The following is a 23,169-nucleotide window of genomic DNA, read 5'->3' as shown; positions in this document are numbered from 1 at the left end:
TTCAAAGGAAACCAACACACAGTTCTGCAATTTTGTGAAAGCTTTTTCTATTTCACTAATTTATTCTAGCTCTCATGTTGATTCCATTGTTCCGGAACAGTCAGGGCTCACAGCCTTAAAGTAATAACTGTATTTTCCCATTTTACCAGTCTGTTCTGCATTTTCACTTTCAAGAAGCAACAGTACATGACTTTGAACACGTCTACCATCACATCAGTGACCAGAGATACACACTATTTTTTCTACCTGTTTAGCTAAACAACGAGTCGAGATTTCCTTCTGCAGTTTCTGGAAAAAAAAAGATGAAACATAGCTTTCCAGAAAATATAAAAGTCTGCCACTTATCAGGTAGCAACACAAACAGAGTCATAACTGAATGACATTTAAAACATCGATTACAGTATTTCCACTCCAGGCATTTCACATCCTGCTCTGGATCTAGAGGACATGACGAAATACGCTTCAATTACTCAGCAAGTTTATTTGTGTCTTCTCTTTTACACAAGCAATGGTTTACAATGTATCTTCATTGAAATAAGCAGCCCTATTACGACCCAGGTTTTCATCGGTTCCCTGGACTCCTATGCTTCTCCCCAAATATCACTACTTTCTATTTCATTTTATTAACAAAGCAACAATTGCTGCTATATGTAACAGCACTTCGATTTTCATCACACTGACCAAAATACACTGAAGTCATATTAGAGTTTCATTGGAAGGGATGAGGGTACTATAGGGTAAAAAAAAGTAAATCATAGCTCTAAGTACTGGAAGTAGGCAGTAATGCAATTTTCTTCTGAAAACTGTCAATAGACTCAACACAAACTTGAACAATTCCCACGAGAAAGTCACTTCTAATGTAAAATTTTTCTACTGGAGAAGAGAAAAATCTTCATGTGAAACAAGATCTACAGGGCAGCAAAGAATCATTAAGATGCTTTATTGACAAATATCCACTCACCGCAAAAAGTATCTGCCTGCATACAATTAGATTTTAGCTTCTCAATAGTGTTTTATTGGCAGTGGAAAATGCATCAGTACTTTATTGAAAGAAAGCAATAAATAATACTGTGATAAAAATAGTTCAAAAGTAGACTGTACATATTGTTACATAATCTGAAAATACACAAAAGATTAATAGAAAAACAGAACAGTAACAATGAATTTGTTTTACAAGCAAGTTAAAAGTGGAAAACAAAATAAGAAAAAAGACATGCTATATATATATTGTTGCATAATAAATAATGCACCATCTGAACAGAATCTTGCTGGCTTTTTAATATGCCATTTGCAAGTGTTGGATACATTTTTCTACTCATACAGTCCAAAACGGCTACAACCATTCAAACTAAAGTCCAGACAACTCTTTAGAACAAGTTTACAAAACACAAAATATGATTTACATAAGAAAAGTAAGGCCTTGATTAGGAGTTGCACTGCTTTAGTTCTCAGCACACTGTACCTTCATTTTCACTAGTCATTTGACGTGAGACTGCAGTGCTTCATGACTGGTCCATTAAAATTAGTTTTACCAGCATCTTTCCACAAGTGTTTTCAGTCAAAAAAAGATCTAGCACAAAAGCACTCTCTGTGGCCTGTGGATTACGACCAGGAATTATTATGAAGTCTATCTTCCTCAGTTAAGAAAAACAGTTCTTGGTTTATGGCTTGTTCTCAGTCACTGTGAAGATATGCTATACAAATACAGCAGAGACAGAGTTATGACCGAGTCAATCACTTCTAAAATGCGTTCCATTGTGTTCTAGTTCCTCCCAGCTTTTCAAACAAGTTATACTTTAAATAAAGACAAATTCCCACTACTGACAATTGCTTTGTGGAAGGGTACACTTCTGAAAAGAACAACAATTATGTACCATACAACAACATACGCTTGTCTGAAAAAAAGCTGGACTTGTTTTCAGATCTAGCTAACATCTCCAAAAGACAAAATATATACTGCTCGGTGTCATGATACTTTTACAAAGGTATTAAAATTCTTTTCACCTTCAGTTTCATTATTAAAAAAACAACGATAATTACAGTAACTGCATAATTTACAAAAACCCTACATTATTTATAGGGACATATACATACAAGCATTACAGTACATTCAGTTGGAAAGACTAAAATTAGATTAAAAATCAGCAATGATTCATTGTAGGCTGAATAGAAACTGAAAAAAGTAAGTAGCTATATAAATGAGAAGTCACATAAATATAAGAAACATTTAGATTCTAAAATATTTTCTCTATAGTACTCATGAATTTATCTGCTAATTAAAAACTCTGTAATAAAATATCTCAAAGTGTCCATTTAACAAGTATTAACAGGTTACGGTTTCCAAATGTTCAAAATGCTGCATATCACCGGTAGAAATAGTGTGGGTAAACTGCAAAATAAAGAAATAATTGGATTAGAATGAAATGCTGTTAAAACAAACATTTGCTAAGTTCCTCACAAACAACTCAGTAGTGTAGCAGTCATGCACCAAATTATTGCCATGCCAGGACACATACCATTTCATTGCAGATTATTAATTTCAGTTGCAAAGTAAAGCACATGAGGTCAAGTACTTTTACTTCCTAGATTTTCATTTCAGGTCATCTGCATTATAATCCTCCAGTGTTTCAGAATTTTCTAGTGTGTATATGGGTGAAGACTCTAAACTTTGATGTGTTAAGACTGAAAACATTAAAGATAACCCCTGAGATTATATATACACACTGATGGATCCATATGGTCTGAGTTGCTGAGAACTCTTTAGAGCTAAACTTGTATGTGTGAAAAGGTTCAGGATTTGAAGAAAAGGCAGCTACTATACATGAGTTGGTAGGGATGTTACTGGCAGAAGGAAAGAAGCTGTACACAGAAGCGATAGAGATGGGCAATTTATTGCCCACAGACCCTCCCTGCCCAGCAGGGGGGTTGGAGATTCATGATCCTTGAGGTCCCTTCCAACCCAGGCCATTCTGTGATTCTGTGATAACTGCTAGTGACAGTAAGAATATTTTTTCATTGCATTTCTTCCGTATCCAACAGTCAATGTTAGTTTCCAAACTTGTTTGTAAAATATTGTTTGATGAGAAAATACAGCAGAGGCTGCTGAAGAAAAAAAAAATCAACCCAAATCCTCAAGTAAGACAGAACTGAGTATCTATTCACCAGTTGGTAGACATCCATTTTTTGGATAAATATCCTGCATTATCAAGCTGCTTCACTGTCACCACCATTCCACATTTACCCAAATTTTGGACTGCAGGTAACTAAATCTAAACTAAACCATAATGGTATGGAGTATCCGAGAACTGGAAATCAATGTAGTTACCCCATAAAAATTCAATATGGAAGTATATTGCAGTATATTTGACCAAGCAAAGAATCTGAATCACAATACCATAAACTGAGTTTTCTTTCCACTATATCCCTAATTTAGTTCCCTCCCTCCCCACTTTCGCTGTTTCATCTCACCTTTGACTTCAACACTTTCTATATAGTTACTTAGCATGCATAATCCTTTCTGAGATGGTTTAAAAACGCAACTGAGGAATATAACAATGTACAAAAGTAAATGCTGAAACTCTTGTCATTGTAAAAAATAAGCTTTACATTTTGAACAGTCTACTCTGCAAATTGAAAAGCCTTTAAAATTCATTCTATTAAAACACCTGACACTTCACTCAAATATCTGCTTTACTTTTACACCTATCAACTTTACTCACCAGGAGAAGGCTTTAACAGGAGTAGGTCCTTACTGTAGCAGAATCCAATCTTTGTGTTCCTGATACACTGCCTATTACAAGAAGCATGGGAAAACATGCAGAACACAGCATGCATGTTAGTTTTCAAAAAACATCACAGCAGTGTGATTATAGCTACTATACTCACTCAATTCAAAGGTTACATGTTAGAACACCTAAATTTACTGTACAGTCACTTCTAGTCACTTCTAGTTTCCGTGGCCATCAAAAAGAATCCTAAAAAAACCTGCATGTCAACTGGCACACAAACTGCCAATGGTATACGTATATATAATATATATTCTAATATGCTAAGAAGAAAGGTGTTCTAATGCTAAAAAAATGTATACATAGTTTTTCATATGAATTCTGGAAGATATTTTGTGCTAGTGAACATCTTTAATGTAAACCAACTCACATTTTAGGTAGTAAAGGTAGTAACATCAGGTGTAAAGGTTGCTGCTTTGAGCTTTACTCCTATATCCTCCTCAGAACTTGAGACAACTGTGATAGACTATGAGGAAACTCACACCCTATCTATTCCAATTAAATACATTTTCAATCTATTTTTTACTTGTTTTGTAAAAAAAAAGTGAGAATCTTATTCTGACAGTATTAGAGAGACTGCTTTTAAACTGACAATACAATTAATATGATAGGTGATCAATTCTCACTTTGAAGTGTTGTTTCTTTTTTTTTTGCATGGTTTTTTTGCTCCCTCTTTCTTTTCCCTTTACATACAGAGAAGGGGGACATCCATCCACACACAAATCATTCTAATAAATAATTCTAAAATAGCAGTTACAAATATGCTCAATAGTTAAAATGACCACTTGGGGGGGGGAATGCACTTTTTTCTTAAGTTTTAAATATTCTCAGAATTATCTGAGAGTGTTTATGAGTAACATTTCCTGAATGCATTTTACTGCATTTCAGATGTGAGACTAATTACATTGGTCTAATTGCTAATAATTCAAAACCATGTGTCATGTTACAAGACTTCTAACTAAATGTCATTTTATTTTCCCAGTTTAATAAAACTTCCTAAATATAATTATCATTGTTATTTCAATGAAGTAAAAAGAACCTTCTTATCTAGTACAGTTCCTGAAACTATAAAGCACTCGGTGGTTAAACAGTGTTACAAATACAATCATGCACAAGGCAGATGCTTTTACAGAGCAAAAAACAGTACTTTGACCTTCATTTCCCTGCGATGTCAAGCAAGAAAAATGCATCATGCTTAAAATAATCCAAAGTAAATACCATCAATCTGCATCTTCTTTGGCTGCATAGAGGGTGAAGACATTGAGGTTGTAACTCTGAAATTTGCAGGAAGAGTCTCTGCTGATCCAGCAGCTAAACCTCTTATGTCCTTTGGTCTAAACTTCTTTCTCCATGAAGGTGCTCTCCTAAAGCTCTTATCATCATCCTGTTAAAATGATAAACATTAGCAGTTAAAAAATTTAGGATTGTTACCGACATTAAAAGGATTACTGACAATTTCAGTAAATACACCATCATTCAAAGATCTAATTTTCAACAGCTCAGGTGCAATGGGTCAGTTTTCAACAGTATGTGCTCATTTGCTGGAGTGCAGGCTCTTCATCTAAGGAACTATGCAAACTCATGCGTTTGGCACATCTAGGGACCCATTGTAGTTCAGATGTTTTTACTTCATGATTTGTAGTAATTTGTGTCCTATCAGCTAAGGATGAGCGATATGAAATGGAACACATAAAAAACACTTCAGCTTAAGCTGAACAGTTGTTTATAACTTTAAATTTTGTTTTACAGGAGTGATGATACAACTATAGCATTTTCTCGTGCTACACATTGCAGGTAATCATAGTGAGAAGGAAACAATTAAATGTAGTAAACAATACTGTTGAGAACTTTAGTTAAGTGCTTCAGCAATAACAAGTTGAAGATTCTCAAAGGATTTTTTCTGCATTCAAATATCTGCATCTTTCAGAAATATCACACTATATTTAAATACAACAGTTTAAATCGCCCTGCCAAAAATGCCTTTTGCAATGAATGTCAATGCACAGTATCCATTGTAAATCTACACTTGTCAATTTCACCTTTAGAAACAATTCTATCCTTTGATTGCTATTTTATATAATGCATCACATTTTATAATTAAAATTAGGAGACGTGAACCAGCATTATTTGGAAAGATCTTCCTAATAAAATACTTTTGCCGCTCATTGTAACCAGAAGAGAGTAGAACACCCCTCCTCAAAGCTCCATCTTCTGCAGTGAGAATTCACTATTGAAAAATAGCTCAGAAAACTATCAAGCAGTTTTGTGTTATTATTAAAAACTTAGCATAGATACATAGTAGGTTATCAGGATGTGTCATATAAGGGCTACAAGTTGGTCATCGTTCCATACTAATATTAACAGATAGTAACTCAAGCCTTCTTGGAACACAATTATCTGAAATATTGTTTATTAGGATAAAGGTTTGAACCATACTATACAGACTTTCTCAGTTATACTTCACCTGCAACGCTGATCATTCGTTTTCCCACATTTCAGATGGAAAAGAATGATTCAACCACAAAGTGCACTGCTAATAGACTTAACTATGCAAACTACAGATGAACTTGCCAGTCACCTCATGCTTTCACAAAGTTATCTTATCAAAATACACAAAAACTGCTATATTCAGAAATTCACAAAGAATTTTCAAGTCCATTTTTTGTCACAATTCTGTCAATAGATTGACACGGGTCAAGCAACATTCTTTGACTTTATCAGAACTATAAAGTTCCTACAAACATAAAACAGCTCAAAAGCTCAGGAAACTTACTTCATCAAGTCTTCTGTCAGTGCCCATAACGAGAAGGTTATTAAATTCCCTCTCCAGAACAGCACGAGCCTAAAATTTAGAGTATGAAAGGAAAAAAAGAATTGTTAAAACTTCAGGAGCCTGTATTTCTTTTAAAACAACACAAGCTGTTAAGATCTTCTAATCAGAGCATTAAACATTCTTAACACTTAAACTGCTGTTACTTTTCAAGTTGTAACATGAAAGTTCATGATGTCTTGCTCAAACCTACTTATTTCAGAATAAGATCTAGCAAACAACAAAAAATGATACATTTTACACTAACACTAAGATGGGATATGAGGAAAAGTTACAAACAGCATTCTTCATTCAAGCAGGTTTAACAACTAGAACTGTAACTAAGTAGAAAATAAGTAAGCACAGCTCTGTTTCTCTTTACAGGAAAAATGATTAGGAACAACTTTCCATTTCCAATCTGTCCAGAGCCAGGAATAGAAAGACATGCATTTACCTAAGAAAAATAGCTGTTTCCATTTTTAACCTTTCTAGAGGGGAAAAAAGTACCCATCAACCATAATGAAATTCTTGCTTACCTGTGTGTTCTGAGTTGGTATTTGTAATAAGAGAGCTAACGCATTGTAATCAAATGTTTCATCTAAGGCCACAAGTGCACCATGAACTCCGCTCTCTAAAAGGTTATTCGCATATTCTTTGAGCCCAATGGACAACACCCAATGGATCATTCTCTCATTGCTCCAGACAAGGACATCTGTGTAGAAAATAATTTGATTTATACAGTGCAACTTTTCTGAACAACAAAAAAAATAGTCCTTTCTTGTTCCACATCTTGGTGTAGGGATTGCTTTTCATGTATGCAGAACTCATTGTGGTTGATGCTAAGCAGTAGCCCCAAAGGAATTCTGTTATTTAACATTTCGGGTGCAAATTGATCTGCCTCTGCTTTTCTGAAAGCATGAGATGGTCTGAATTGAAAACAACACTTGGTGTTTGGACTGCAATGGGTCGTTTCCAGTCAGCAGTTTTTGCTACATCCATCAGCACTGGATCTTGCACAATCTCTTCTCTGTCTACAGAGGGAGCTTAGTCACATTATTTATGAGAAAAGTACAGCTGGGCAATAGCATTCATGCAGGTAGGAATCAACATGGATCTTGTATTTTATACTACCATTTTCAAGTAGCTTATCTTACCCATAACAGACTAAATATTAATTTTTTTGTACTACTCAAAAGTCCAATAGCAATTTAATGCACTTCCTATTGAAACTGAACAGAAAAGCTTTATTATAGTGTTTTATAATCTTATTTACCTTTAAGTTCTGACAGCATTCAATTTAGCAGCATGCCTTTTTGTATACATGCTACTACAATTTTCTGCAATTCTAAGTGGAAAGGAAATGTATTTGAATTTTGCTGAAGGACATTCACACTGTAACAGTTCAAAGATCAACATACTGTCAATATACTGCCACTTTTTTGGAAGAAAAACTCCATAAATTAGCACTCATACAGCACAAATATCAAAACATCAATTATGCTCTTATTAATAGGTTTTTGGTGGTTTGTGGGTTTTGTGCTGTTATTTGTTTTTACATTATACGGGAGTGTTTATACCAGTCAAACCAATACATTTTTGAGGCACAACAGTGCAAACAGGATGGATTCAGACTGAGTCAAAACTTCAGTCATTAACCTTAAATTTAACTACTGGTCACCAACCTTTAATTTCAGATTGGCTTTCTTCTCTTTTTCTTTCAAGTTCTTTTCGATCATAGTTCAGTCTTCTTAGGCACATAATTCCACACTGAAAACTGTTTCTGTTTAGAAAGGAAGAAAGTTATTTAGAGATAAACAAGACACTTGCTGTAAGTATTTGGTCTCCAACTTAACCTATTTACCTATGAAAACTGTCCACCATTTTAAGTTGTCCACGTAGATCTTTTTTAGTTAAGTGATCCAGCATTCGAGCATCAACAAGACATTCCATGAAATAGCTGCGATACTGAGGGAGCCCCAGACTAGGGAGCCATTCGTTGCCAATCCACTCATGGTTCATATCACCATATGCTAACGTCTGTTTTTAAGTAAAACAAAAGCTTATTAGAATGAGAAATAAAGACAAAAGCTTTTTAGACAATATATTTTAAAGAAAAAGATAAAACAATGCTTATGGAATTTTTAGTGCTAGATGGATAAACACGTCAAAAATAACAAACAGTACACGTAGGTTTTTGAAGAAGCTACCTTCATGAAGAAAAGCAAGCCCGGACAGTCAGATCAGTAAGTAAAACTGCCCTAATGTATTTCATCTTAAAGACTAAGAAAAAAAAATAAGCAACTAATGACATTTAAAAACTGCAAAGGCGTAACTGTTTGAGTAGCAAGAATCCCACAACTTCATTTTGTTAAGCTGAAAATACAATGTTTCTTGAAAAGTTACGGTGCTGAAAATATTTTGTGTTACTTGAAAATTTAGCAGAAAAAATAATTTTTAAAAAATGAGCACAAAAATACACGATGGTTGAAAAATCACTGTAATTGTTTGGCTTTTTTTAATATGCCTACCAGTTTTCAAAAGCAGGTCCCAATTATGTAAGCAGAAGTTAAAAAGTTCACTATTTAAGAACCAACGATTCTAATTGCTAGCCCTCATTATAAGACTAGAATCCATTTAGACTCCACCTTTGTATAGACCTGCAAATCACCAAACCTTTTTTGTAGAATGCTTCAGAAAATAAATTAAATTGAAACTAGGTATCTAAACATTCCTCAAGCAACAAAAACCAGCAGCTCTCTGTTTCCAGAAGAGAAGGCAAATAACTTATTTTTACTGCAAAAGTAAAAGGTTTTATTTCTCCTTCGAAGGAAATATCTTCTGGAAAGAAGTACAGTGACACAAATGTATTTCTTCAAGCAATCACTACATAACTTGAAAAAGCACATTACTTTTGTAATAGGGATGCAAGCCACAGTTGCTAACATCGACCATCTGCAAATGAGCACCTGAGAAATAGTTAATGGGACTTCAACAGGTTTAAGCTGGAGGAGAGCCAAGCGAGAAGAGACTGTACCATCCAAAGATACAGGTCACAGGCAAATCCTGAGTTTTGTTTATCTCCCTGTACGAAAAACCTGAACTTTCTCAATGCCTGAAAATACAATTAGGATTTGTCACAACTTGAAGGGAAAACAATTAATCTAGGAGGATTACATAATTAGTGCACAGAAATCTTCTTAGTTGTCTAGGCTTAGTATGCAGTATACCTGTGATGGTGGCCAGGTTGAGCAAGAACTTTCTGCACGCAACAGATACTCTTATTGGATTTGTGCCCCAAAGAGCCATTTCCCCATCAAAATATTCAAAGCTTTACATCATTAAATTTTAATTTGATCTACTATGTTAAACACATAGAATACCACAATGTTCATTAAGGCTAAGTAACTTCATTTTGGATATTCAAAAGCTTCAGGACAAATGTTTTTGAAAGCTAATGATAACAAAGGCTTCGGAATATTTTTCTTCTACCACTCCTATTAAAAAACACCTTATACATAACTTCTTTTGATACACTACGTAATAAAAAATATTTTACAAATTCTGCCATGAAAATAAAATCAGATCTTGTGAGCTCTAGAAAACATTAACACTTCTAAAGAACCGAAACATTATAACTCTGTATTATGTAAATATGTAGTTTTCCTCTTTCCCAGTCCCCATGCTATACCAAAAGTCACTAAATGAAATGGCAATCAAGGAAAATCAGATTCTTTCGTGCTAATTACGACAGATTACATATACTCTATAATATTACATAAAGTTTCCAACCTGAGCCCAGCTTCCCTCCTCATCTTCCTGTTACGTGGTTAGAAAAGCAAAGAACACATGTATTAGTATTTAAGTTTAGTACTGAGACAAAAGTTAAAGATGCACTGCAAACTCTAAGTCTACTGCATACAAAGAAAATCTACATAGTGCAAGCATCATGCATTGTGAAAAATACACAAGACAATCATTGTCCCATAAGAATTTGGAAAACCCATCTACTGATTAAGTTTTCTGGAAGAGAAATTTCTGCACAAATAAATCGATTTATCTTAGTTAAATCAAGTCAGTTTTTTTTTTTAGATTGTAGAAAGTTTGGTATTTTGTGTGGTTTTTGATTTTTGTTTTTTAACAGTCTTATCAAAGTTGATTTTTTTTTTCTTATCTGGGAAAAAAACATCAATACTCAAATTACAAGGTTAATGATTAGAAGAAGCCACAATGCAGAACTGTAATGTATTAATTTTTTTTAAAAAAAGATAGAAAGAAGACCAAAGTGCCCTTGGTTCCGTAGTTCAAGAAGTGGGAAAAGCACTCTAATGAACAGAAGTGGCAACACCATAAACTAACCGTTTGTTGTGAGGCTGTAAGATTTTCCATTTCTTCATGTGTTACCCAGACATTTCCCGTGGTCTAACATGACCCCACAGTGAACCAATCACATCCAATGAAAGGAAAGCAGTAACAAAGAGGAAAGGTTGCAGAACATATAAGCAATCGGTACATATAAGGAGCAGGCATGGGCAAAAGCAATGGTTTCTAAAGTCTTAAGTATAGGTCAATCTACCTAACCTGACAGCATAGAGTAAAAGGCAATTAACACGGATCACTTTTCTTCAAAGATATTACACGACTAAATTCGATAAATAACTTTCATTGATGTAATTAGTGGATAAACATTTGACTGCGCTCTAATCCAAAACATGTATCTGTAGTCTTGTACGTAACCCCAGAAATCTCCAAAATAACTTCAGATTGCAGAGTATGCAGATTCAGGAGATAGAATTCAAACCAACTTTCAGTGTTTAAATTTAACATAGCATATAAGAGACAAGTGGACCTCTAATTTCACATAGTCTGAATTACTATTCAGAATGAAAGGCCCTGTACACGTGGGCTTAAAAAGCCTTTATCTTACTATTAACTATTCTACAAATTTCTCTACATACACATGTAAGACATCTGTATTACGTTTTGTTCTGATGCTAAAAGCAGAGACAAACAACAAGTATTCTAAGTATTTTTAATTGGGTAATTATACTGATACCAACTAGTCTTAAGGAAAGCACCATTCTTACTTCATTTAATTTCCAGAAAAGGAGGAAATACTGTTCTCCCTACAATTTGACGTTCCCAGAAATTCTTACTTGACGCTCAAATCCTTTCAGTTACATAGTTATGAAAGAAGATTTAGAAATTCTAATGGTTCTGAAAGATGTCTAGTGTTGGACCACTTTCCTTACCGTCCTTGAGGTGGGAGGGGCAGATGGACTTGTTAGTGACATGATCTCCTGAATGGCCAGTCTCAGCTTCAGTCTGTGCAGGGGATTACTAATTCCAATCTCACGCTGTATTTCCGTATCAGACAAAGCTGACATAATAGCACCACTTTTCACGTTTGCTCGGCATGCAGCCACATACCAGGCTGGCATCCCTACCCACAGCTGAAACAAAAAAAAAGTAGTAACCAAATCTGGAAAACACTCCTGGCCCCAAAATCTTAAATACCTTAAAAATAAGTATATCCCTTAGTAACCTATTCTGGAGGGACAGCTTACCTCCAACCATACAACTACTGTAGGTCCATCCCATTGTGCAAAAGGTAAACCTTGTCTTCTGGCTTCCTCAAGCAACTCATGCCTATGATAATAAAAACAGTTTTTAATAACAAAAACTAGCGTAGATAGTGTAATTTTATCACTAAAATCAAATTACTATCTTTTTGCAAACAGTCATTTTTCTTCACTTCCCAGCCTAATAGCTACAATGATATAACCACTAAGGCAGTCACAAGAAATACACAAAGACCACATAGAGAAGCTGAACTGGATAGGAAATCTCTGCGTGGCAGAGAAGCTGGGTCTTGCCTTTAAGAAAACTACAGAAAAACCCATCTCAAACAACTACTGACAACCAGTTCAAAGCTGCCACCACAAGGTGGAGACGTCTGACTTCTGGCAGATTCTTGATTGCTGCAGTTTTCTAGAACCTCCCTGAAATTCATCCCAGCTAAACACGCTACTCAGGAATGAAATGAATAGGAGCCATCCTATAGCTGGTTACAAGCAGCCACTCTAGTGTACCTATTTTAAAATCCAATAGTGCTGAAACAGTGTTCAGCAATTAGTAGCTCAATAGTTAGATTTCACTTACAAAAAAGGGAAGACTTTAAAAGCTAATACTTACTTGTACACTTCAAAAACATACACCTCTAAAGTAAAAACAGAAGATCATCTGTTTTCCTCCTAGCACAGAACATACAAAGTTGATCCTAAAAAATTATCAGCCCTAAACACATTGCATTGCTTTGATTTACTCAGTATTTTTCTGCTTCTGATCTTTAAATAAAGATTCTAGAAAACATTGCTTGGTAAGATAATAAATTGCTTAATGCTGTATTTACCAGAAAGGAATACAATGCTTTTCCAAAGCAGATAAATTTTGAAACTGGTGGTTTTGTTGTCCTTTTGGGTAAACACAGTAACATGCTCATGCAGCGAGGGAGGTGCACTAGTGACAAAGGAGCACACATATGCTCAGAGAATCCCAAGGATGACCTCAGGCAGGCATGTGAGCACTGCCTCCCCTCCTCCTATTGGCTCAGAAAGCTTTCTGGGGCACTGCAGTTCAGAGAATTGCAGCAGTAATTTCTTGTCATTTCAACAGCCTCCCCGCATGCCTTAGGTTAACTATGAAACAGTAAACGATTTAGAGGTGAGCAGTACAGGGAAAGCACTGAAAGAGTAAGGTGAGGTTACAGTGCAGTCATATTACAGTATGCAGCAAACAGTTGCTGGAAGGAAACGTGATGGGGGTAAATGTGGAAAAATAAGCAAAACCATGTTTATAGGAAGTTTACTCAAATTATCCAGTGGATCCAAAAAGCAACACTTCTGTGAAGCAGAATGTTAACTGCACAATTTGTTCATATACGGTAAGAGATAAAAACCTAATAATTACCCATCGAAGTGAGAACTGAAATTTCAAGACATCTCCTGGGAAGAATTAAAAAGTAGCTGCTGTTGGCATTTATAAATGATGCATCAGCATTTGGCCTCCAGCAGGGAACTGCACTTTTCCAAAAAATTATCTTGCAGCTTCACCAGAAACTCACTGTGCTATATAAATAGCACAACTGACACACCAATATAGTTGCACATCATCCAATTAAACTTTTTTTTTAAATGGGTGCAAAATCCATCCTCATATTGTCTTTATCTACTGCAGTGACATTTTCAGTGTTAACAGACAGTAGGTATATAGTCACCACCTTGAAACTTGAAAGATGAGAGATCTCTCAAAGAAACAGCTGATTACTGGAATAACATTTAAGTAACAAAACCAAGGGATAGGCATCTAAAATTAGTTAGCGTTACTTAGAATGGGAAACAAAATGTGCTGAGGAACACTAGTTGTTAGACAAGATTCAAAATGAGTCTAACATCAGCCATAGAGAAACTGTGGTCATATGTGAAGAGAAAATGTCAAAAATGCAGGTGCTAGATGTAGTAGTGAACAAACTGGCCCTTCCAAGACCATCTGAAGCAGCTGTATTTATAATGGCTCCCAGCAGGCAAGCATACTCTGAAACTCAAGGAAATGAAGCAGTTCTGTGAAACAGCGGTGTCACTGGATGGGAATGGATAAATCTAGAACTTGTAGCCAGATGGTATTGCTGTATTCCACATTTCTTGGGCTCAACCAAAGGTAATAGATATGAAAGAAGTTGAAAATAGGGAAAACACTAAGGAAAAAAGCAAAGGCAATGAAGAGAGTGATAATGGTAGAAATGACAAAAGACATATAGTAGTAAAAACAAAGTGAAAATACACTAACTTCAGGCAGATCAACAGTGTAATTTTCTTATGTACCATTAATAGGTACGTAAACTTTGCACATAACTTTAAGGAAAGGTATCTTCAACTGACAGTAGCCTTCCTTTTTAGTTAATACAGCATTAAGCTTGTAATGATGTACAGAAAGCACAAACAGTTGTGGCAAACAGTGTCAACAGTACAGCTCACAAAGATGAACAGCACAAAACATTAAAAACTACTCACATTTAGTAAGCAAAGAGCATACTTTAAATACATCCACCCTCAAATTGAATTGCCGTGACTCCCCAAGCAACTTCCAAAACCAAATTACAAGCTTTCGAAGACTTAATATTCCCATTGTGAAAGAAAAAAACCACACCATGCAAATTAAGACAAGCCATACAGCTAGCATTAAGACAACACTTGATATATTTCAGCAAAACACTTTCACAACTTCTGAATCTAATCTCTTCTCACTAGACTTTCAAAAATAGTCAGCATTTTTCAGACTAAAAAACCCAAGCAAGATTCGTCATAACTTCACAATAATCCTAATAAATCAAATACAAACTTACCCTGATTTTGCACTACCACAAATGGTAAACAAAAGGAAAATAAAACAACGAAGAAAAATATAAAATCAAGATTAAACTGAAACCAAAGGCGTACAAAAACAGACAAATAATGCACATAATTTAACCGTCACTGTAAGGTTTTGTTAGAAAAGACAGTGAATACTGCTCTCACCAGTTTTTGTGTACATGCTGCTCTCAGCAATAAGTACTATTTGTCATAAGAGTCTTAATCTACGCAAGATGTAGGTACTTCACTGTGAATATATGTTTCCATGTATAGCTAGCAAGTTATTTTCTAACTCTCACATATAGAAGCTTGCACATTAAGCAACCAACAACATGGCAGCCATTAGGTATACTTTATGTATTGGTGGTTAACATATTCTGCCCTTCAAAAATTGCAGGATCTACCTGCAACTGTATTTATTGTAATATTAAATTAAGACAGCATAGAATTCTAGAGTAGAAGAGCAGTCTACTTGTCGCTACTGTTGATAAAAATCTATGCTGATCCAAGAATAGGCCTACCACTATTCGTACGTGACCAGATTAAAACAATTTATTCAAGCAAGATGTCGTACTTTAGAGCTCTGTAGAAAAAGCAAAATATCACATCATAGTAATGTGTGATGGCCTTCACTGTAGAAGTTTGAAGAAAAACAGCTGAGCCTACTGTTATGCAAACAAAACCGCATTCCATTCCGACTTTTCAAACCAGCATGCTGCTGGTTTTCATTAGTGAAGTGACCAGGCATGAATTTTATTTGCTAAAAGAACTTAGGGTACTGCAAGAAATGTCCCTTGTAAGGAGAAATTCATCACGCTGTCATTCTAACATATGTTATTTAATCTTCAGAAGGCAAGTCAAAAAGCACAGCATTTCTGATCTCAAACAGCTTTTTTAGCTGCGAGTAATGGCAGCTGGACAGAATAAAAGCACCAGAAGTATGAAGTATATGGCTAAGCTTTTGGGAATAAAAAAAATAATGTAACGAATGCCTGATCCTAATTCAGGTGTTTCCTGTATTACCATATAAACATCAAATAAAAATTCCCAATAATATCTATTCTCACCTATGCTTTGCTACATCTCTTTTAAGTCGAGGAATAACACAATATGCAGTAGGTACTCAATGGTCAACTTCAAAGGTTTGCTTAGACACATTTGGAAAAAATTCTCATTACTAGGAAAAAATAACCACATATCTCAAAGATGCCTTAAAGGAAGTAGAGTCAGTTCATTAAACAGAAGAAATCAGGAGTATATGGGTGAAAACAGATTTGAATTGCTATAACATGAAGTGAAAAATATCAAGATAATTATAAATAGCAGTGGAAAAAAGGAACCAACACAATTAGCAACTACAACACAAAAGGAAACTGGTTCAGAGCCACTTGTCACAAAAGACAAGCCAATACATACAAGGATGCCCTGTAGTGAACTTTTTGTGCTTTCATACTGCGCTCTAACAACAAGCAATTGTCAAAGCACTTTAGAAAGTCTTCCAAGTGAATTGAATTCAAAGCAGGAATTAAATAAAATACTGTAGGACAGTTTGATAAGAGTCTGCTTTTAAGCAACAAGCATTCACCACTAAACCCTTTCCAAACTTAGCAAGATTATACTACCACTAATGATCTGGAAAAACAAGGGGAAAAAAAATCAGAGGCTTAAGAGTCACAGTATCATACTGGGGAAAAATACCTGAAAACAAAACTGAAAACAAAGCATTTTTTTTTAAACAAGGCAATACCTCAGAGGATTAAAATATTTGATAACTTACTTTTTCTGCATTTTTCTGTTTTTTTCTGCCTGACCTCCAAGTTTGCTAAGACCTAATGCATCCTGAGAGGAACTATCTGCTTCTGCCACACCAACTGCAAAGAAAGAAAAGGTAAAAAGAAAAAACAGTCTTGTTAGCTTCTCAGTTTTGGTCACATGGTTATAGGTAAAAATTACTACTGTTCCCCTAAGCAAAAATATTTAATCCTTTGTAATATTACTGACACTGTTTTCTACCAGGAAACTGTGGCAAATAAAAAGCTTTTCCCCTGACAGGACCATAAAAGACAAACCAGATAAAACCTTCTGTAGGATTATCTTACAGATGTGCTTAGGCTCAGTTACATTAATTATTTATCATAATCATACTTAACAGTCTCATACTACATTCCGTTATCAACAATCCTTTGGTGATGCAACATATTCAGACCTACAACAAAGCCCAAAAGTGTATAAACAAAGACCGTAACTAGAAGAGCACATACAGAAGCAGCAGTGACTGTGGTGAACAGTGGAGTGAGGGCAGGAAGAAAACTGTGCAAATGCTCTTCTAATTTTTTTTTCTGTATTTCAGTCTTAATGGCATGTCCTAAAATTTAGTTTTTCAATGAAGAAAAAAAGGCAAGCCAACCTTGTCCTAATGCTTCCTTGCTTGTTTGTCCAGGTCGTCCCTTTTCTTTCTTGCCAAACAAGCGGCCAATCGAGGATTTAATCCCCTTCTTTTTGGGGGCTTTATGAAGGGAATCTTGGCTACTATTGCTGCTACTAGGATTACTTGCTTGACCATCTTGTGAGCCGGTTGAACTTTCAGAAAAACAAAACAAAGAAAAAAGGAGTCAAACAAACTGGTTTGTTGGTGGTGCTACATGAGACAGCACACACTCGCTGTCATTACATAGTGAAAGACAACTTTTAGTTTCCATGAAAGTTAACAAAAGATTAGTGGCTTACTAGTAACATTTAATTTCAGATTTGATGAATAGCAAAAGAAGAAATAGATATACTAAAATAAACAGAAAAACATTAAACATTAACCATTAAACAGAGAAAAACAAAGGGAAAGAATTAAAGAGGTAGAATATTTACATATTATAGAAAGGAACTTATTTATTGAAGAATTAAGGTTCAGTGCAATTCAGGGAAGCCAAAGCTGACAATACAAGTTCCTTACATATTAAGCAGACAATGGAAGTTTGAAATGCTTGAAAATACTTGAGATGCTTGAAATAGAAAAACCACACACCAACTGAAATTAACCTAATTTTTCTACTTTATTTATAAGTAAACCGCATTCTATGAAAGAGGATGTGAAGCAAACACCTGTTGCAGACCTGATGCCAAAAGGATCCTTCACAAAGAAATCTCCAATCATTAAAATTTGTACTGTTTATTCAACACTCACTCATTTACGTGGTCTTAGTCCTTTCTTTTTAGAGATATTTCAATATCTAGATTAAAAATCTAAAATTGCAAAGCTGTTCAGCCCATAAGAACTTTACTCTGATGATGTGAAATAGCAACTAGCATTACTAGTAAGCCTGACTTATTCATAGCTACTTACTTTCTTATGTCCCTGATATCTTCGTGGCTCACTGTATGCAAAGCTCCTTTTTGGACTCTGTCCAAACGCAAAGATCGAGGTGAAGAAGGTGGGGACGTCTCACATTTTATTGTCGCTTTATCATCTCGTACCTCTTCTCTAGAAGATGGAGACTAATGGAAAACAAGTAAAACTTGAGGGTTTTGTTGGAATACACTAAAACATGAAAGCAATACTAACAACACAAAAAACATTAGAAGGAAAGTCAATTTCCAAGCTAAAGAGTTACTCTTGCCCTTACTGTTCTGCAGTTGCCTGGTTCTCATTTGAACTTCTGAATTATTTTCTTTTTTTTTAACCTTCACTGACAAACTGTTACATTTCAGTCTTGCCAGTAAAATGAGCAAGTAGCTATCTTTTGTTCATTCACAGATAGATCTAACAACTAAGGTAATGTCATCAGCTCCATGAAACCAACATGGCTGCCTTCAGTTTATGCAAACTGCAAATACTAACAAAAAGTTCTGAGAAGAGCAGTTCTCACTGTCATGTTTAGATAAGCATTAGCAAAGCTACCAATTCTATAAAGTCAGTTTCTACATACCTGTGGCTATGGTTAATCTGCTTGAAGAGCAGAAATTACAATTCATTTGTGTTTGCATTAATAGATCCTTGTAATTAAGTATTGTTTCATTAAGATTGCAAAATAGCAATTACGAACAGAACACAGCTGTACCACATAGCAGCAAAAAAATCCTCAAAAACAAACAACCAAACCCACGCTTCTGTTAAGAAAAGCCATTTTACATTTCATATCAAAGAACTTATAATCTCTATTATACGGTTAACCAGTAAGTTCTTTCATATGCTGCTGGTATCCAGTAACAAGTTGAGAGAAGAGAATGAAAATGAAGGGGCACAGCAGTAAATAAACTAAAGATTTTACCTTTCTACGATGTTTCCTTAAATCACTAGGCTGAAAGATGCGTGCAAAAAAATTTGGAAAAGCCATATTTATTGTAAACTGTAGCAAAAACTGAAATATCTACCACAGACAAATATACCGGGGAGAATATAAACAACTACAGCAACGGCACAGAGAAACATAAGAGAATGGAGCACTCTTCAAATCACAGGAGTATTTAAAAATGTAACCCTGAAGACGGAAAAGGAAGACAAATAATCAGATTTAATACTTGATTGTCTACAGAAGTACTCTAGATATTTCAATATAATGGTACTATACTTGAAACTAGCACTTTAGCAAGAGAAGTAGTAGAGCATTTGGGGGCATGAGTTGTTTCTTTTAAAACAGAGAAGATTTCCAGTCTTATGTGAAGGACTCTCCTTCTCCCCTTGAACAACATAACCTACATGTAGGAATAGCAGGCACAGAGCTTAATAACTCTCCAGCATTATTTCATTTCCAACACCTTAGCCAATTCTGCAGTTGTGCTATACAGCATAAAAAGCAGTCATACTTTAACTGTGAAAGAGCACCAACAATAGCTCATTTTGACACAGTAGCAATGTTGTTTTTACAAAGTTTAATGTGATAGAATGCTTGATTCACGTTCTCCTACCAGTTTGTACCTAATCCTCCATCCACTCCAGAACCCACCGTATTTCACTTCTTATGTACTTCTCAATTCTGCCACCACACAGATCAAGATAGCAACCTTAAGTTTTGTTTTTGTTTTTTTTTTTAAACAGAAGTTGAAAGGAAGCAGTAGGAAGAACTAGAGAAAGGACAAACTGAGTTAAGTAAGAAGCAACAGAAGAGGAAAAAAAAAATCATTTCCTACAGAAAAGGAACAGTGACCTGGAAAAACACAGTTAGTGGATACTTACCAGCGTCATGATACCTAGTCTGTCCACTTCCCTAGCTGGACTATGCGGAATCCGCCTTGGGGTGGAGCGACCACTGCCAGGCGGGGAAGAACCAGCAAGGGAACCACTTGCATAGGGAGGAGGAATAGAGCTCATGGACCGGAATCGGCCATGGGCATCCAAACTCCCACTACCCACTCTGCTTTCAATTTCCTCTGCACGCTGTTCTGTGTTTTCCTTTTCTTCCTGTATAAGCCTAAAAGAAAAAAAGGTTCCAAAGGAACATGGCATTCAAACAAGTACCATATAAACAGAATGGCCCATTCAAGCATTTTGAAAAGCAGCAGCATTTGACAGACAAAACACTGCACTGAAAATTTGGTAATCCAATCTGAAAAGAGGTTGTAAATGCTACAACTATTACCACCATGCACAGGTCTCTGTCCAACTATCAATACAATCCCTTCCACAAATGAGAAGGAAGACCTGAAAGGAATACTTAAGGCACAAGCAATCTGTTTTTTTTGTTTGTTTGTTCACCAATTCCCACTCTCCCAGTCCCCCAAAGGAAAGTGAATGAGCAAACAATTCTGTGAGTAGCTGTATAAAAAGATTTGTCACACATTATTATTTTAGTAAAAATGTCACAGCAGATATGCCATACCTAATCTCTTTGTTAATTGCATCCAGCTGTTCCTGAAGCATCATGGCCAAAGTCTGAGCATCAGCCTGACCACTTGGTGACAGCAGATCAACTGAACTAAATATAGTCTCCCTGTCATCCTCACCATCAGACACATCGACATCGCTTTCAAATGCTTGTGCCACATTTGCCAATACACTTGCTTGCTGGGCTCGCTCCCAGTCCTGCTCATTCAGAGTTTGAACCTGTTAAAAGAATCAAAAAAGACTCGGATGTGAAATGTGACATTACTACTATTTTCCAAGATGTTTTAAACAATTTTTTTTAAAGTCCACTTACATGCTGAATGCATCCATCAAGATAGCAATATTTAAAGAAACGCAAAACAACAAAAGCTATGTAGAAAACTTCCTCTTACAGGTAAGTACAGCTTAAAAACAGCCAGACCCAATAGATAAAACACCATTATCTTGGCTAAATACATTCTCAACAGATTTTTGCTAGCACAATGAAAGTGTTCATGTCAGCTTTATGTAAAAGGAGAACTTGCAAGACTTGGTTGCAGGACAGTAAATATTAGATTAGTGAATGAAAGTTGAAATCCGAAGTGTAGAGATGCAAAGGGCTCTTTCATACTATATTGCACAGATATATAATACTTAAAGCAAATTGGACTTTACAACCCCAAAATTGCAGTCTGAAATAGAATTATACAGCCTAGTAGCTGTGCATGCAGAATATCTAAACACAAGCACATCTTAACATATATTTCCATATACAAGATCCAGCCCTTTTACTGCTATGTAATCCTATTCCACCAACTCCTTGCAACATGTAAACTCTACCTAATCTACTCTGTTGCCAAATATTTTGTTGCTGTCACTTCCTTTCAGAGTTCTATTACCTTTGAAGGCTCATCTCTGAGAGCTGCCAAACGCCCTTTCTGAGGACGCCTCAGCACAGAAGTGCCATAAGAGTCTGCATGACTGTCAGCCACAGATGAAGGCGCCATGGGGTATCTGAAATCTGGTCGGCTAAGACAGGAAGAAACACTATCATTAGGAAGATGGGGAGAGAAGTGAAACAAGCTAAGAAACCCACCCAAGTGATTTGTTGTAAATTAGAAAAAAATTGAACTACAATTAAGTGCTTGTACCTATGATGAAGTGATGTGGCTCTGAGTCTCACTTGGTCATTTTCAGCCCTTAATGCTTCAATATTTAATAAAAGCTTATCCTGTAAAATAAGACACAGTATGCAACACTATGCATTAAAAAAATTCAGCAGATTGTAAGCTATAAGCTAATATTTAGTCCATTGATCTAATTTCTAGGAAACTCAAATGTAACCAGTTTTAAAATATAGCCTTGATCAACATAAAAACAAAATGGTTTTTGTTACACAGCACAGCATCATCACAAAAGGGCATCCAAGGATAATTCTTGGCTCTCTACACTGATTCTGTATACATACTTTAAAAGCAGCTACTGAACAAAATTCACACACTACTAACCTTAGTAAAATTAAATGGCAATATTTAATATGAACCAAGATTCCTCAAGCTGTGCAAAACAAGTCCTAAAAGCATTCACTTTTAACTCTAGCACTCATAAATGCTGTAAAGACTTGGAATTTAACAAAGCAATCCAATGAATGAGAAAACAATGAAAGACTACGGGAAGTGGCTGACAATAAACACCTGTGCCTTTTGCAAAAAAAAACTAGTGGCCTACATAAAAAATTCAAAGCACATCCTACAAAATATTCTGAATATGTTCTTCATTTTATTACAAAATCACAGCCTGTATTAGTTTGGCCTAGCTACTTACTAGAACAATTTGGGGAGATGCAGTACACCTGTGATTTAATAAGCAATAATATTCATTATTTCAGAAGTGTGATCACAAAATGAATCATCACTGCTTAAGGAAACAAAGAAATGAAAGGCGCCACCACCATTATTCAAGAAGTGAATTTGCCAGTTACAGAGCCAGCCACTACTGCAAAGAAATAACCAAGTCTAATACACCTCTCTTTCTCTCAGAATTTTAAGACAATTTTATCAAACAAGCATCTTATGACCTCCAATGATTTAAATATACACCTAAGAGAAAATACCCACTGTAAAGTATTTTTCTTTTTACTGATCGTAGTTTAATGTATAACCAATAAAAATACTGCACAATCTTTAAACCTCAACAAATTGCCAATATATCCATCCACTTGGCATATTCAGAATTGTGTTGTCTGAGAAAAAAATAAAATGTTGTCTATAAAAACATCACAAAATTGAAGTAAACAGTACTATAAAATAAAAAAATATCAGCCCAGAAAAGTGGTATTTTGGGACTAAATAGCATTAATAATGTTGAGCTTTATGG

At 35.4% G+C, this 23,169-nt stretch overlaps 1 protein-coding gene across 11 annotated transcripts in view; it reads right to left on the bottom strand.

The window, feature by feature from the left end:
* Positions 1–924: 924 nt before the first annotated feature.
* PPFIA1 (PTPRF interacting protein alpha 1) overlaps positions 925–23,169 on the bottom strand; it is a 50,804-nt gene continuing 28,559 nt past the window's right edge. The window contains exons 13-31 of one of the 11 annotated variants that reach the window (XM_015286872.4): positions 21,945–22,024; positions 21,693–21,822; positions 20,810–21,033; positions 20,167–20,401; positions 19,262–19,291; positions 18,337–18,488; positions 17,407–17,579; positions 16,777–16,870; positions 12,159–12,240; positions 11,844–12,044; positions 10,951–11,013; positions 10,384–10,410; positions 8,456–8,631; positions 8,277–8,374; positions 7,131–7,306; positions 6,559–6,627; positions 5,004–5,169; positions 3,720–3,790; positions 2,232–2,389 (exon numbers count right to left, since the gene is read on the bottom strand). In XM_015286872.4, the coding sequence (XP_015142358.3) occupies positions 3,732–3,790; positions 5,004–5,169; positions 6,559–6,627; positions 7,131–7,306; positions 8,277–8,374; positions 8,456–8,631; positions 10,384–10,410; positions 10,951–11,013; positions 11,844–12,044; positions 12,159–12,240; positions 16,777–16,870; positions 17,407–17,579; positions 18,337–18,488; positions 19,262–19,291; positions 20,167–20,401; positions 20,810–21,033; positions 21,693–21,822; positions 21,945–22,024 (2,235 nt within the window). In that variant the 3' untranslated portion in view covers positions 2,232–2,389; positions 3,720–3,731. Of the gene's footprint in view, positions 2,390–3,719; positions 3,791–5,003; positions 5,170–6,558; positions 6,628–7,130; positions 7,307–8,276; positions 8,375–8,455; positions 8,632–10,383; positions 10,411–10,950; positions 11,014–11,843; positions 12,045–12,158; positions 12,241–16,776; positions 16,871–17,406; positions 17,580–18,336; positions 18,489–19,261; positions 19,292–20,166; positions 20,402–20,809; positions 21,034–21,692; positions 21,823–21,944; positions 22,025–23,169 lie in introns of all 11 variants that reach the window. The other 10 variants (XM_015286875.4, XM_015286873.4, XM_015286876.4 and 7 more) reach the window with 10 other exon arrangements.

The sequence above is a fragment of the Gallus gallus genome, chromosome 5 (genome assembly GCF_016699485.2).
Source record: "Gallus gallus isolate bGalGal1 chromosome 5, bGalGal1.mat.broiler.GRCg7b, whole genome shotgun sequence".
Taxonomy (NCBI): domain Eukaryota; kingdom Metazoa; phylum Chordata; class Aves; order Galliformes; family Phasianidae; genus Gallus; species Gallus gallus.
Note: the sequence above shows the minus strand (reverse complement) of the source record. Positions and strands in the feature narration are given on the sequence as shown.